The 16,675-nt window shown below is 36.0% G+C and overlaps 1 protein-coding gene across 4 annotated transcripts in view; it reads right to left on the reverse strand.

Annotated features, from left to right (window-relative positions):
* Window positions 1-16,675, reverse strand: part of AMN1 (antagonist of mitotic exit network 1 homolog) — a 63,995-nt gene that overhangs the window by 10,238 nt on the left and 37,082 nt on the right. For 3 of the 4 annotated variants that reach the window (XM_089920468.1, XM_022577907.3, XM_089920469.1), the window contains exons 2-6: window positions 16,256-16,388; window positions 12,581-12,725; window positions 10,194-10,411; window positions 9,456-9,512; window positions 4,278-4,389 (exon numbers count right to left, since the gene is read on the reverse strand). In XM_089920468.1, coding sequence (XP_089776594.1) covers window positions 4,278-4,389; window positions 9,456-9,512; window positions 10,194-10,411; window positions 12,581-12,725; window positions 16,256-16,388 — 665 coding nt within the window. The remainder of the gene's footprint in view (window positions 1-4,277; window positions 4,390-9,455; window positions 9,513-10,193; window positions 10,412-12,580; window positions 12,726-16,255; window positions 16,389-16,675) is intronic. The other variant, XM_089920470.1, reaches the window with a different exon arrangement.

Here is a 16,675-nt window from a genome sequence, read left to right on the forward strand (position 1 = left end):
CCAAACATTTGCTTTTTCATCTTTCATGTGAATTGCCTTCCTCCCTTTTGAATTCCCAAACCTCTACCCCCAACATCCTCTTTAGCTGCTGAAAATGTTATTTAAGGCGAGGGTTTCAGCCATTTTGGTGAGTTACTCAGTTCTCCTGGGTCTCTTCCATGTATACATGTTATTAAACTTTTGTTTGATTTTCGCCTCTTAATCTGCCTCCTATCAATTTAATTCTTAGACCAGCCGGAAGAACCTAAAAGGGTAGAGGAAAACGTCTAACTCCCTGGCACTTAGATAAAAAAAGTTAAGCTTCTTAGCAATAGTATTTCTCAGAGCCTTTGAGAAATTAATATTCATTATAGTGGTATGTTGCATTTCCCAAACATTTGGACATATAAACATATTTTGTTTTATGCTTTATCCCTTGATGTCTTCTAGAACACCATACCATATAACTGTAGTTAGTGAGATCAAGGGATTGTGGGGCAGAGCAAGGAAAAAGATACGACCACAAGGTGGCAGTAGCACACAATGAGCTTTAATTGGGCAGCACTTTGATAGGTTTGCATGGAAGGGGAGTCCCTCACAACAGAACTTCCACTTACTCAGAAAGGGAGTAAGGTAAGGGAATTCCCAGAAGACTGAGCTGAGGAGGGGGGGTTATGTAGCTGTTGCTCAGCAGCAAGATAGTTGGTAAATTCAGTATTCTGAGCCATTATGTGGATGTGGAAAGATTTAGTGGGATTAAGTTTTCCTAGTATCTATAATCATACCAGGTAGGCATTTCTCTTGAATTCACCAACTGATAATACATCTTTGGTTTCCAGTGATCTCAGTAATTATATAATTTATCTCAAAAGCCTTCTGCTTTAAAAATCTGACTAATGACTGCAACATATTTTCCAGACTTCAAAATTCATATTTGTTAGTCATTTCTATATTGATACAGGCACCTTTAAGCATTTTATTATTGGCCTTGTTGTACTCAAATTTTAAGTTTTTGGTTGTACCTTCTAAAGATTTCATTACCTATAGGGTCTTTGATGATTGTTTGAAGCAGTTTGCCTAAGGATAAGTTTTTCTGGTTGACTGTGTGTATAGTTTGTCTTCACTTCTATTAAAAGTAGAGGGAAAATGCCAATTAACTATTTCCAAATTGTAGCCAGAAAGATAATCAAGATAAAATTAGCAAAGGCTGAGTTTATAACATGTTATGTAGCCAAGTTATCCTGAGACAAATATAACAGAACATTAAAACATTAACTATTTCAGCTAAGGTTCCAGGACTAGAGGTACCAGCTACTCTCTCATTCCAAAATGAGATACCAGACTTGTACATGATTTGCAAATGCTTGGCTGAAAACTCATTTTGGAATCCGTGGTGCCTCATCCATTCAAAGATATAAAAGTGTTAAAGTGGGAAGCGACGGAAAACCGGAAATTGAAGAAAGGATTTTTTTGAAGACAGTTATGATTTGAGTTGTCAAAAGAGGGTTGCAGGTGCTTGCTCTTGCCTTCAAGCCTAGTGAGAGGGGGCTCTAAGGAGATCAGTTGGAGAATCTGATTTGTCCCTTGGAGCTTGGGAGACACATTACACTAATATCAGACCTGAGAAAACTAAAAAGCAAAAGGCTATGGTAAGAGTCCACGTGGCTAAAGAGAGGACTGAAGTTGGGAAATAACCTGCACTCTTACTGTCTAAAGTATTGTTTCCTGTGGACAGATGTGGGCTGGCATGGGTTGCCTTGTAGTTTGCTCATGAAAGCAACTTGGATGGTCTAGGAAACCTCAACAGAAAGAGACTGAAGGTGTACCACCAGCTGCCTGGGTGCAGAGGAAGAAAATGCTAGCTACTAGCCAGAAGAGACACATTTGCTTGAATCAAGAGAACTGTAGATGTAGGAGATATATGCAGTGATGAGGGGAGTGGCAGAAAGTGGACCCTGAGGAAGATCAGAAGTGCCCCACTTTTGAGAGAGCACGGATCAGGATGAGCTCCCCACAGGCCCTCAGTGCTGCCGCTAGATCACAGCCGTAGTAGTCAAGTTAGACTTTCCTTTCCCGTCCCTTCCCTTCTGCTCACTGCAGTCCCACCCTGTACTGACATTTGTGGGGTCAGAAACCATGGTGGGCAAGCTGGGAAAGGAAGAAGAGAAGCGCAAGGTGGTAAAACAGAGTAACAACGTCCCCTTACCCGCAGCAGCGTTTCCACCTACAGCAAACTTGAGCTGACTGGAGGAGCAAAAAGCTTTAATTTGAACTTGTTTGGAGTATTACGTGGGTCTAAGACGTTTTAATTGCTGAAATGAGAGGGTTTCAGTGATATGAAATGACAAGACTTTTAACTATCTGAGAATGATAAGAAAAGTCAGTGGCACATGTCGGAGATTTTCATTTGGCTTTGGGAAATATTAGGCCCTTTAGATTAAACCTGTAATTAATATAGTGTGAGGAAAATGGAGTCACTTTGTGAGTACCACTCTCTTGTTCAATGTATTGATTAAATGTACATATAGCTCAGTGAGTAGATTTACATACTTTTAGTTGGTATTCTGAAAAGACCTATTATCCAAAATTGCTGTTATTACATTTCACATACTGTGGTCTCCTCCACCTTACAATAATAGCCTACTTGTTAGAATATAATTTTCTGCCTTGTTTGATGACCAGAGAGCCTCTGCCTGCCTTCTCATAACCCCCAGAATAGTGTTCACATGTACCAATTCCCCGTACTCAGTCACATGAATTTTTCTGGTTCTAAATTATTTTCTTAAAATTATGATTACTAATTTTTAATAGGTAAAATCATTCACATGATACAAAATTCAAAAGGACAAACGGGTATATGGTGAAAGCTTTTTCCTAGTCTTGTTTCTCCACAACCTTCCCTAGAGGTACCCACTGGTAACAGTTTCTAACATCACTTTTGGCTTTAGTGTTGAGAGATGTCTGCCTAAAATAAGATTTAGTTTTCATTATAGATGTCACTGATAACCAAATACAACCCATTACAGGCTTAGTTTAAATTGGCAGTCCAAACACAAGAAAAACCAGAAGATGTCAAAAGTACTTCTAGGGCTTCCCTAGTGGTGCAGTGGTTGACAGTCCGCCTGCCAATGCAGGGGACACGGGTTCGTGCCCCGGTCCGGGAAGATCCTGCATGCCACGGAGTGGCTGGGCCCGCGAGCCATAGCCGCTGAGCCTGCGCATCTGGAGCCTGTGCTCCGCAACGGGAGAGGCCACAACAGTGAGAGGCCCGTACCGCAAAACAAAAACAAAAACAAACAAAAAGGACTTCTAGGATAGTAACTATTAGACTGTAATTAGGAAAAAGAGCTGGAAGGGCTGGGCATAAGTACTGACTCACACATAAGATCCTGGTTATGTTGTGGTATGGGACCCACTGTAGGGGTGATGTGAAAGGGGTATTATGGCTCTTATACAAGCCAAAAGGGCTGTGACTACTTTAGTGAAGTACCACATTAGCCAAATGATTCTGAATCTCAATGGCTACGGCTTGATGAGATTACAGTTAACAGGTCATTTATGGGGCTTCCCTGGTGGCGCAGTGGTTAAGAATCCACCTGCCAATGCAGGGGACACGGGTTTGAGCCCTGGTCCAGGAAGATCCCACATGCCGCGGAGCAACTATGCCCATGCACCACAACTACTGAGCCTGTGCTCTAGAGCCCACGAGCCACAACTACTGAGCCTGCATGCCACAACTAATGAAGCCCGCGCGCCTAGAGCCCGTGCTCCACAACAAGAGAAGTCACCACAATGAGAAGCCCACACACCGCAATCAAGAGTAGCCCCCGCTCGCCACAACTAAAGAAAGCCCGTGCACATCAACAAAGACCCAACACAGACAAAAATAAATAAATAAGTAAATAAAATAAATTAGGAAAAAAAAAGCAGGTCATTTAGCATATTTGAAAGATGTAATATTATAAACTTGACTTCATAAAGCATAATGTTTAATATCATGACCACTACCACTGCCACCATCGTCCTCCTCAAGGCAGTTAACATTTACTGAGCATTTGCCATCACCACATCGCCATCATCATCATGACTTAACATTTACTGAGCCCTCACTATGTGCTAGGCACCATATGAAGTATTGTCAGATAATCATCATGACCAAGTTTATGAGGTAGATACTGTCATTATACCCACTTAATGTGAGGAAACTGAATAATGGAATGGGTTAAGTAATTTACTCAAGGTCACACAGTTATTAAAAGGTGAAACCAAGATTTGAACCCAAGCAGCCTCATACTAACCTGTTACCAGGGGGCATCCATGGAAGAGTAATATACATATCTGAGGACAGCAAGTAAGGACAGCTTCTACAGCTTCATCAGTCAGATTCACACAATATCCCATATGAATCTCCTATTTAAAAATAAAGAAAGTATAATCAAAAGGAAAAATAGGACAATAATAACAGTGTGAAAAAGCTTGGGAAACACTGTACTCTGATAACAAAAAACCCAAATATCAACTTGCAAGAAAAACTCTATAGAAAGGACCAGTGAAATTCTGTAGTAATTTGGAAGGTATAGCACCTTTAAGAGTTAAATGCCCAACCACTTTATAAGGCAATTTGGCAGTATCTATTAAAACTGACAGTAAGTATGCCCCAGAACCCAGCAATTCCAACTGCAGATGTCCACTATATAGAGAGAAACTCTTGTACATGTGCGTAAGGAAACAACTTATAAATATGCCAATTGCAATATTATCTGTAATAGTAAAGAAGTGGAGACTGGGTAAATAAATGGTGGTTCATTTATATATTGTAATAAGATAAAACAGTTACAATGAAAAATATCTATTTGTATTAATAGACATAAATCTTAAACATAATGTTAGTTCAGACAATTTAGAAAACACTATGGTAGCATCTTATAAAGCTAAACATGTACTCAACTATATGACCCAGCAATTTCATTCTAGGTATTTACCCCCTCAAAATGAAACCATATGTCTACACAAAGACTTGTATGCAAATGTCCATAGCAGTATTTATAATAGTCCAAAATTGGAACAACCTGGATGTCCATCAAATGGTGAATGTATGAACAAACTGTGTCATATTCCAGACTATGGAATACTACTCAGAAAAAAAAAGGAATGAAATATTAACACGTTCAACAACATGGGTGAATCTCAAAAACATTATGCCAAGTGAAAGAAGTAAAAGAAAAAAGTAAAAAACCAAAAGACAATTTACTGCATGATTCCATTCATATAAAAGTATAGAAAAGGCAAAACTATACTGACAAAATCAGTGGTTGCTTGGGAGAGGGCCACAGCAGGGCACTGACTGCAAAGGGATGGGAGATAACCTCTTAGGGTGATGGAAATATTCTATACTTAACTGTGGTCGTGGTTACAAGGCTGTATAACAATTACCAAAATTCATCACACTGTACACTTAAAATAGGTGAGTTTTATTGTATGTAAATTAAACCTCAATAAAGCTTGAAAAAATTTTAAAACATAATTTTGAATAAAAAAGCAAATTGTAAAACAACACATACACTATGAAACTATTATGTACTATTTAAAAACATATAAAACAATACAATATCTTATTTATGGATATATATACACATACACACACATATGCATAGAGAGAGAGATGAAGCATCCAAATATGGAAGGAAAGATGCACAGAAGAGTGGTTACCTCTGAAGGAAGAAAGGGGGAATAAATAAGGGGAGGGAGCTTTAGATGTAACATATAATAATTTTTTAAAAAAGAACTGGAACAAATGCAGAAAATGTTAAAATTCAAGTGGTTGGTCCACAGGTCTGTTATATTACTTTCTATACTTTTTCATATATTTGAAACATTATCTATCTTTTGTTTACTGTTCTAATTCAGAACCCTTTTGCATTGCTGGTGAGAATGTAAAAGTATACAGTTGCTATGGAAACAGTATGGCAGTTTCTCAAACAATTATACATAGAATTAGCATATGATCTAGCTATTTCACTTCTAGGGATATACCCAAAAGAATTGAAAGCAGGGACCCAAACAGATATCTGTACACCTATGTTCATAGCAGCAGTATTCACAATGGCCAAAAGGTGGAAACATATCAATGGATGAATGGGTTAAAAAAAAAATGTGATTATAATGGGCAAATTCATAAAGACAGAAGATAGAACAGAGGTTGCCAGAGGCTGGGGGAGAAGATTTTGGGGAGTTATTGTTTAAAGGGTAGAGTTTCAATTTGGGATGATGAAAAAGTTCTGGAGATAGTTAATGGTGATGGCTGCACAATGATGTGAATGTACTTAATTCTACTGAACTGTACACTAAAAATGGTTAAAATAGCAATTTTTATGTATATTTGCCCACATTAAAAAAATTTAACAATTCTGGAAATAAGATTCATGTGGTAATTGATATGTATACTTATGGTAATATCAGCTTTTCAGGAGAAAAGAAATACTATGTTGGTGTACATATTATAATTAATCATATCTTAGAAATAAAGGAAACTTGAATATACTGAAAACTCATAAAAATTGAGGCAGAAAGCATTGTATATTATACATTGGCAAAGGCATCCTATGATATGAATTGGCAAAGGCTACAGACAATGAAATACAACTGAGAACAAGAGATGGAAGGAACAGTGTTCAAGTCAGGTTTCATTTAAAATATATTAAGGCATTAAAAAAAAGAAAATATTCAACTCTGGCAAATTGGGGTCCTAGCAAAAACTGTGAATTCACAACATAACCTTTATGGGAAACAATTCAGCAATCTGAATTTGGGACCATTAAAAAAAGGATTCATACCTATTGATCCACTTGTTTCATTATGGAGGGTTCATTATAGCAATGGAAGAAAAAAGTGATATGTCCCAACATATGAATATTTCCAGTAGCTAAAAGCTGTAAATAATCTGAATTACCAACATTAGAAAAATGATTAAAGGAAAGTGATACATAACATGGACAGATTTTGTTCTTTGATATGCCAGTGCCTAGAACACAGCAGATACTCAATAAATATTTGTTTAATAAATGAATAATTTTATACAGCAAATTAAACTTTTAATCATGAAGACTACAGAAAACTATAAAATGACTGTAATATGAAGTTAAGAATATGATAACATTTATTAGGTGCTACCATGTGTCTGGAACTGCAGTCAAACCTGGGGATAAAATGACAACAAAGTGATGAACAAAATGGTCCATGCTCACTGAGAACTCAGATCAACAGAGATTTCAGAGGCAATCCTGACATTCAACAAACGCTGTAGCATACGTTTGTACTAAATGTCAATCTTTAAGAGAGGTCCTTAGACTTTTAATCAAATTTATTTTCAAATTATAAACTATTTAGCAACATTGGTAATTTAATTTTCCAGAATTGAACAAATTAAAAGCAACAGATTAAAACAGGGTATCTAATAAATAGCAGGCATACATGTTACCCAAAAGAGAAGAATCAGTTAAAAAGATGAAGACATCTGTATTTCAGTTTCAGTCAGAAAGATGCTATGAGCCAAAGGTTAAAATATATTCCTTTAAGGAAGGAATTAAGTTCTAACAAATTTCAGAAAGATTTCCATTAAAATGTTTTGGCACTTAACAGAAATAAGCTTTGGAAAACTGAAAAAGTGAAAAATTCAATGACACTACAATGACCAACACATTGGTTACTGGATTTTTTCCTAAGTCTGCTTAGGTTGGTGCTCCTAATTTTATAAAGCTGAAGTAAATATGTAGGTATATTTCCTACCACTGCATAACAACTAATTTCCTGGTGGTTTTATTAGGAAGTGATAAACTAGGTTAACTGTTTGAGAACTTTGTTAAAAATGATGGTGACTAACACACCACTGTAAAGCAACTATACTCCAATAAAAATGTTAAAAAAAATGATGGTGATTATAGGATAATGTAAAAATTGAATAACCTAATGAATATAAGGCAGTAGCATGGAGGCTAGAATGTAGTAAGTGCTCAACAAATGTTAGTATTTAAACAGTAAAAATTATGGCAGTTATTGTCCCTACAGTTAGAATGTAATTTGGAATTTGGAACTTCATATTTTAAAGAAAGGAATTTCTTAATTAAAAGATTTGTAAAAATATATATGCTATTTTATATACACACATATGTACACACATAAATACAAGCAGAATGCAAATATATAAATATCACCAAAAAACTATTTGAGCATTAAATCAAGCAGAAATATTTTGGCAAAAACATGGCACCACCATTCTATTATAATAGTGATTACTAACTTTTATAATTCATTTATAGCCAGCTTACTTCCAAAAAGGATTTGATGTGATTTATTGTTGAAAAGCACAGCTATATTAGTTATGAGTAAAAACAAAATAAAACACTGTAAACTGAAAAAGGAAAAAAACAAAATCTTGGGACAAAAGTCTTCTTCATATTTAGAAATAGGTTACAGGTATCACATCAGTCATTGGATACAAAGGTTGAACACTAATTTAAGATCTTTTCAAACAGCTGCACAATGTGGCTTCTGGAGAGGAAAAATCTTTTCTCTATCCTCTTTTGTTTGTCTTTGGAAGCCTTCGAATTAAACTGACAGTAAGATTAGCAAGAGAAAAGATGAAGTTTATTCACAAGATCACAAAGAAAGTGGCTCAAAGAAATGGCTAGAATTTAGAGTTTATATACCATCTTAATAGGGGAAGGGGAGGGGGAGAAAGGACACTCAGAAAAACAGGTGACTTTTTAGGGAAGACAAAATGAACTTTAGGAGAATAGATGGGACTTAACGATAATCTTGTGACAATGTTTATTTAATGCAATTTGTCATCTGACTTCCCCATGTATGGGAAGCCTACCTTAAAGGGGGTTTGAGGCAGTTGAATTCTTTTGGAATGGTCTGCTTTTAGGCAGATGGGGGAAGGTGGGGTTTAAGACAAAGTCTTTTTTTTTTTTTTTAACCCTTGTTGTTTCTCAGACATCTTCAGATCAAAATAATTTTTACGCCACAGTGGTATAGTCTGGATCCCTTCATGGATTCAGAAAAAGATGATGGCAAGAGAATAAATATGATGTCAAGAAAAATACACTGGCAAGAGAATAAGTAGTCCTGGTAAAAATATCAGCCAGACGTGAAAATTCTAAAGAATGTCATTTTACATTGATAAATTTTCATCCATAATAAGACTATCTTTAAATGTATTAGAAGCTAAAATTTCTGGAGAATAAGAACTTTTATTGGAAGTAAAATGGGATTTATTATAAAGTATACTTTATCTCCTAATTTTAACCAGTTTTTCTTCACTCTGGGAATAAAGAGGTGGAGGTAAAAAAAAAAAAAAGTCCATGTTAATATCTAATTGAGAATAAGGCACTGGTTGTCTTCTAGGTTTAAAAAAGAATTTCTGAGGATAATGTGAATTCAGATAATCATCATCTTTACAGATATTTTAAAATTACCTCTAATTTCTTGGCACAAGGTCCACTAACAAGCGCAACCACACCACTGTCAGATACCTGAGCAAAGGAAAAAAGGAACATAGCACGTAAATGGAGATGATGGAAGCAAACTTTTATAAAAATTATTAATTATTTAGATATAGTTTTATTTCCTCCCGTTTGGCAAAGGTGTCTTAGCCACACATACCTTCCACCCTTACTGAAAATAATTGGGGGGGGTGCCAAATTATACTGTAATTATTTAACTATCAAAGCATGAAGCCAACAATTTTAGTGGACTTCCCTGGTGGTGCGGTGGTTAAGAATCCGCCTGCCAATGCAGGGGACACGGGTTCGAGCCCTGGTCCGGGAAGATCCCACATGTTGTGGAACAACTAAGCCCGTGCGCCACAACTACTGAGCCTGCGCTCTAGAGCCCGCGAGCCACAACTACTGAAGCCCACACACCACAACTAGTGAAGCCCGCACACCTTAGAGCCCATGCTCCACAACAAGAGAAGCCACTGCAATGAGAAGCCCGTGCACTGCAACGAAGAGCAACCCCCACTCTCCGCAACTAGAGAAAGCCCGCTCGCAGCAATGAAGACCCAACATAACCAAAAATAAATAAATACATAAATAAACAAATAAATAAAAAAAATTTTAGCAACAACAAAAAGAATTATGTTCTGATGAGTTATGGAAATACTCTGGGCAAATACATACAGTTTCTACCTTTCAAGTCTGTATTTCATTTACCTGAGTAGCTGAAAAATCAACACACTGCAAAAATGGGCAGTTTTCTCCTAATGCCTGCAAGGACACATCAGTAATACCTAAGCAGCCACCTAAATCAATGATCTTTAGCAGCCGGCAATTGAGTGCAAGAGCAAGGACTCCTTCATCAGTGAGATTGCAGCATCTTTTCAAAGAAGCTTCGTGCAGGTAAGAACAAGATGAAGCCACAGCTTTTATTCCTGAGGGAAAACATAATTCTGTATCAATGAGCTATATATGTTTATATATGACAAATGTGACTGATTTTCATTTCATCAATCACCAGTACTGATACATCCAATTGCATGTTAGCCTTTTTCAAAGTAGTGCATGTGGGGATATACTTTATTTCCAGCGATGTTGTCATTATTTAAAACTCTTTTGGAATGTTTCAAGAATTCTCTACATAATCTGTAGTATATTCTTCAGAATATCTGCAATTAATGACAAGACTTTTTTGTTTATGATTAGACTTGCTTTTAGGAAATAGCCAAAAGTCATTCAGAACCAAAATAGGTAATTAAATAGTAGATGATTCTCCTTTTTGTTAAAAGTTTTAAATAAAGTTAATTTTCTCGTGGACTCTGAAAAGAAATCAAAAGTTAAATGGCCCAAATGTCTTAAGTAATAGTTTTCATGCTTATCCTTAGGAATCATACTTGTATCTCTGTGTTCTCTCTTCCCTCTTTGATTCTGCCCTTTGCTACCAACATGCCTGGACCAATCTTACATTTTATCAACGGTCAAGAAAACAGAAGCCCTTAAATTCAATTCAACTGATGTAAAAGCACTCTGGTGACAGGTACGTGATAATGTGCCACATAAATAGAAATGTACTTCAGGAATCCTGGGCTCTTTAGTCATGGACAAACATTATAGCACTGCTAAAAGAAACTTTCATGGGCAAAATACACAAAAGGGAAGATGGTAAATTCGTGTGTAGGTCATTTTTATTGTTTTCCATATCTTAAGAAAGAACTCTTATTTTATTCATTAGTGTCCAGCATGAAAGTTCTTTTTAGTGAATCAATATTTGTGTAAACATTTTAAAACTTATGCTTCTTTGCAGTATTATGAATATCTTAACTTGCTAACCAAGCTGATTGTAAAATAGAGCCAACTACCCACAAGATTTTTCAGAAACCTAGGTAGCCAAATAACTCTTTCTTTCTTATACTGAAGAAAAAGATAAAAATCCTCTATTAAAAAAAATGGTAAAAATCCATTAATTCATGTAACAGTCACACTGAAAAATGCAGTTTGTCTGGCTATAAAAAACTGTAACTGGAGAGGCCCGCATACCGCAAAAAAACAAAAAAAACAAAAAAAACCCTGTAACTGGACAAGGCCAGTACCAAGTTCAGTTGCTTGCTGCTTGAAAGGCCAATACTCCAGAGACAAGTATTGGTGGAAAAGGAAAAGTCTGCTGTATTCAGGAGGCCAGCAACCTGGGAAGCTGGTGGACTACTGTCCTAAGACCATCTCCAAGTTGCCGGATGGGAGACAAAGGTTTTATAGGCAGTGTGAGGGAGGGAGCTGCAGGGTACATGAGCAGTTTGTACACAATTTTCAGATTGGTTGGCATCAAGGTGAAGTTTCAAGCAACACCAACCTTCTGGTTTCAACCAGTCTGGGGTCTACGTGCTGATGGTCAGCAGTTTTCATCTCGTGGGGGTATGCTTCCTGTAAAAACAACTTAGGAGTGTGTGTTAGACCTTTATATCTTTCAGGGAACTGGGAGCTTGGTGATTTTGCTATTTGACTGGCTTATAGTATAAATTGTTGCCATCTTCCAGGCCAATGTCTTTGAAGTTGGTATCTGGAATTAAGCAAGCAGGATTAGTTCTTTCCTAGTCAATCAGTCATTGTCTAATATAGTTTTATGGCAGCAGAAGTGGAAAATACATGATTAGTTTTGTGCTGTTCAAAATGGGGCAGCTTATGCTCTGGCTACAAAACTATGCAGTGAACAGGCTGACAGGAGAGTGCCTAGTAAATTTAACCTGATGATGATCTAACTTTCTGTTGTAATATTACAAGAAAGCCTTAACAAAGTATGAACTGGTCATTTCTGGTTTCACTATACTAGGTAAAATATTTAAAATATAGAGGTATCTATCCATGTTTATTTTAAACATGTTTAAACTTCAAGGTAGTGACTTAGTGTATTTCCCAACTTTCAGCACTGATTATAAGCAAGAATTCTAATTTGGATTCTTTAGCTTAGTTTGAATATTTTATTGATAAATACAGTGCCTATTTCTTTGACATACTTATACTCTCTTTTAACATATTTTCCCCTTCTCTGCTCCAAAATTATGCCAGATGGTGAATAGTACTCAACCAATTCATTGTGTTAATAAACATACCTTTTGAAGTTATGGAAATTCTGTTTTCTTTTGAGGAATTTAAAATTAATTTCTTCAATTTTCTGCAGTTACATAGGTGCAGGAGAGCAGTATCTGAAATATCACAGCTTCGTAGATCTAGAGTTTGGACTTCAGGATGTAAAATCTATAATAAATACATGATTTTGAGAAATTAATATTTCCTATAAATATAAATGTTTATTCCATATTCAGTGTTTTGATGGTCATAAAAGACAAACAGCAGGTGGAAAATACAGCAAAGAATACAGAAACATATCTGTGTGAAGACAGATACATAGAGCAGGAAAAAACCAACCTACTTCCAACTGGAGGTGCAGCTTCTAGTGTCCCCAAAGTCTTACTGGGACACAGAGCACTGTTGAGACAGCTGGTACAGAGTAAGGACCCATTAGACCTGCAAGCAGAACCAAGGTGGTGGTGGGAGCTTATCCTCTTCCAGTGGTTCCTATTATTAGAGATTCTAACTCTGTGTCTCTTTGCTCAGCAAGTACGAGTCTTCAGGCACTTATATACCAAATGCTTATCTAGAATATTTACCTCCTTCATTTTTATTTTTGGGAGCTAGTACAAACAAACCCAGTATTCCTGAATGTTTACTTGAGGGCAACAAATAGCAGATCAATTTCAAAGCATTCTGAGCTCTTTTTCTGGGGGTATTTTCCTTCTCTTTTGCTTTATTTTTATGAAAATAGAAATGGCTTACACTTTTCTGAACATGAAAGTAATGTACTGTTATTATAAAACATTCAGACAGCACAGAAAAATTACAGAAATGATACAAATAACTATTTCTATTTATTGAGCACTTACCGGGAAGGGTACTAAGTGTTACATAAAATATGTCATTTAATATTCTCTCTCTCTCTCTCTCTCTCTTACATACACATACACATACACACACACATACACACACACACACACCACCCTAAGAGATTGGTCACTGCTATTTTATAAATGAGAAAATTGAGTCACCCAGAGCTTAAGTAGCAACACAAAGTACACAGCTAAAAAAGGAGCAGAGCTAGGATTGGAAGCCAGATCTTCCTAATTCCAAAGGCTATGCGTTTAACTAGTTATAGCTAAAATTACCCATAATATCAACACCCAGTGACAAACATAATATTAGTTTTGATGCTTTTTGAGTTTTTAAAAAAATATTTGAAGAAAAATGGGATCAGATCACATATATTTATAAATGGGCACTTTTTATAAAAATAATTAATTGTGGTTGCATACTATTTCATTTTATGCATGCACCGTAACTTATTAAATGCATCCTACACTGGCAAACACTTAAGTTGAACATTCAGACTGATTTTAAGAGGCAATATAGTACAGTGTATAAGAGCATGTACTCTGGAGGCAGGCTGCCTGAGTTCCAACCCTGTGATTGTGATCAAGCTCTGCTTTCTTTTTGTGCCTCACTATCCTCATTAAGGTGAGGATGATATTTGTGAGAAATAAAGGTGCCTTGCTTATAATATATGCTATATATAACTGTTAGCTATTTTATTATTATGAAAATGTTATGCTGAGCATTCTTGTGTGCTTTCTAAATTATTATTTTCTTGAGATTAACACCAGTAAATGGTAATTATGTGAGGTGATGGAGATGTTAACTAACCTGCCGTGGTAACCATTTCATAATATATAAGTGTATCAAGTCATCACGTGTGTTGTACACCTTAAACTTACACAAGGTTATATGTCACTTATATCTCAATAAAGCTGGAAAAAAATTACAGAAGTGAAATTTTTGAGTCAATGGTAAGCAAATTTTTAGGACTTTTGATAGAATGCCAAACTGTCCTCCTAAAAGGTTTCTTTAAATCAATTTATACTCTCACAGCAGGGGATAAAAGTGATTGCTCCCCACACTATTGCCAGCACCAGGTATTACTATTTTTTAAGTCTCTGCTAAACTGAAAGACAAACTGTGACTTTGATTACTAATAAGGTTAAATATCCTTTTACGTATTATTGCTGATTTATATTTTTTCCTTGGAGTATTTCCTGATTCTTCTATTTTATTATTTGTTTGTTTTGATTTTTCTTAGTGGTTTGCAGGCATGATTTACATTGGCAAGATAAAACAAAATAGAATTTCATACATACTGCAAATATTTTTCCTAGTTTGTTAATTTTTTTCTTCTTGCCATAAAGAAGTTTATATTTTTATATATTTAAATCTATCAATCTTTTTCTTCTTGTTTTCTAACTTGGTGTCATGTTTAAAAAGGCCTTCTCCACCCAGAGACTATAAAAAGATTTAGGAAATTTTTCAAAAAAAGCCATCCCCAGATGTGTGCAACTTTTAAAAAAATGTTAGATCTGGTCTTTTAAATAATTTCATAAGCAGGACTTTCATAAGGATGGGGATTAGATGGAAACACCAAGGGAAATAACGCTTTTGATTTTTCTATCTCATTTACCCCCTTAGCCCTTTTTTATTCAGGTAAAATTAGGTTTAAGTGAATGTTCAGGATTGTCATAAAACAAAAATTTAAGTCACTGAAATACAGGTTAAAGGGATGTGGGGAAGTGAAGAAAACCACGTTTTCTGTAGCGTCAATGTTTCATCTGTGAGCCACACATACATTATATACATCCACAGAACCATCAACAATAAGAGCTGGAGTCTACCTCCAAAGAGCAAAGCAGACTACAACACTAAAATGTCTATGTTCAAATGCAAGCTAACAGGAAGAAAATAAAGCATTAAAGGCACATCAAGTTAATGTAGAGGAAACACTATGGCACACTGAAGCACAATTCCAATGTGAAGTCACCATTGTAGACATATGGGGAGTGCTACCATCAGAGCTTGCTTCCTTTTGATCACAGGCTTTGGGCAGAATATGTAGTAAAGTCAGCAATAAGTAGTTCCAGTCTCTGTAGGCAGTGAGTGATGATAGCTGCAAACCCATTTTACAGTTAAGACAACTGTGGTTCAACATCAGAAAGAGTAGCAAGGCTAGAATTTTAATTCAGGTTGGAGGCCTTTACTACACTTATTCCCTTACAGAATAGTTAATTTTAGCTTAGTTAGTGAAGGGGAGTAAGTATAAATTAGCTGGAGTGAGGTACCCAAGAAGAATGAGAAGAATTTAGAAGAGTGATTTTTAACTGACTGCTAACCATGAATGGACAAAGTCAATAGGCTACGATCATTTTTTAAATGGAATAAGACATACTAGAATAAAATAGAAAATATCCAAGTGTACTGTACAGAGTATTGTTACACAGAGGTGTGGCTTGTGTGCTAGCGTCACAATGTAACATATATATTTCTTACTGTGGGTCTTTTTTTTGCCATTTGTTTATTCACCCAGCATTTTAATTTTTTTCCAGCTTTATTAATGTGAACTCAATCAAAAAGTTTAAACTTCTTGAAAATATGGAGTTCATGGACGCTGGTACCATGAAGACAAGAGAAACACCTGAAAGAATAGTGGGAGAAGGTTTTTTAGAAACTATTACACATGGACATTCTGGTTATCTGGAGAAAAAAAGAACCCCAACACTTTATTATATTTTAAAATTATTACTAATCCTACTATAAACCACTGTTCCAAAAATCTGAAACCATAGCTAAACAGTAAAATATAATAGCCTGCTTTACAGGCTACACATGCTCTTTGTATATGCTCTTACCTCACTTATATTCGAATCTGTTATCTGCCCCTGCACGCTCATTATTTTGATCAGTCTATCTTTTATGTTGGGTGGCAAAGGCTTAATGTCTGTGATATATCTAGAAATATTCTTCATGAAGCACCAAAGGCATCTGAAATACAAATACAATATAGTAAATTACACTGTACAGGTACTGATTCCTAATATTTGTTTGTTTTAAAATAGATCTTTATTGGAGAATAATTGCTTCACAATACTGTGTTAGTTTCTGTTGTACACCAAAGTGAATCAGTTATATGCATACACATGTCCCCACATCCCCTCCCTCTTGAGCCTCCCTCCCATCCTCCCTATCCCACCCCTCTAGGTCATCGCAAAGCACCAAGATGATCTCCCTGTGCTATGCAGCTGCTTCCCACTAGCTGTTTTACATTTGGT

The sequence above is a fragment of the Delphinapterus leucas genome, chromosome 11 (assembly GCF_059928025.1).
Source record: "Delphinapterus leucas isolate spDelLeu-1000000601 "Yukka" chromosome 11, BTC_Dleu_Yukka2, whole genome shotgun sequence".
NCBI lineage: Eukaryota > Metazoa > Chordata > Mammalia > Artiodactyla > Monodontidae > Delphinapterus > Delphinapterus leucas.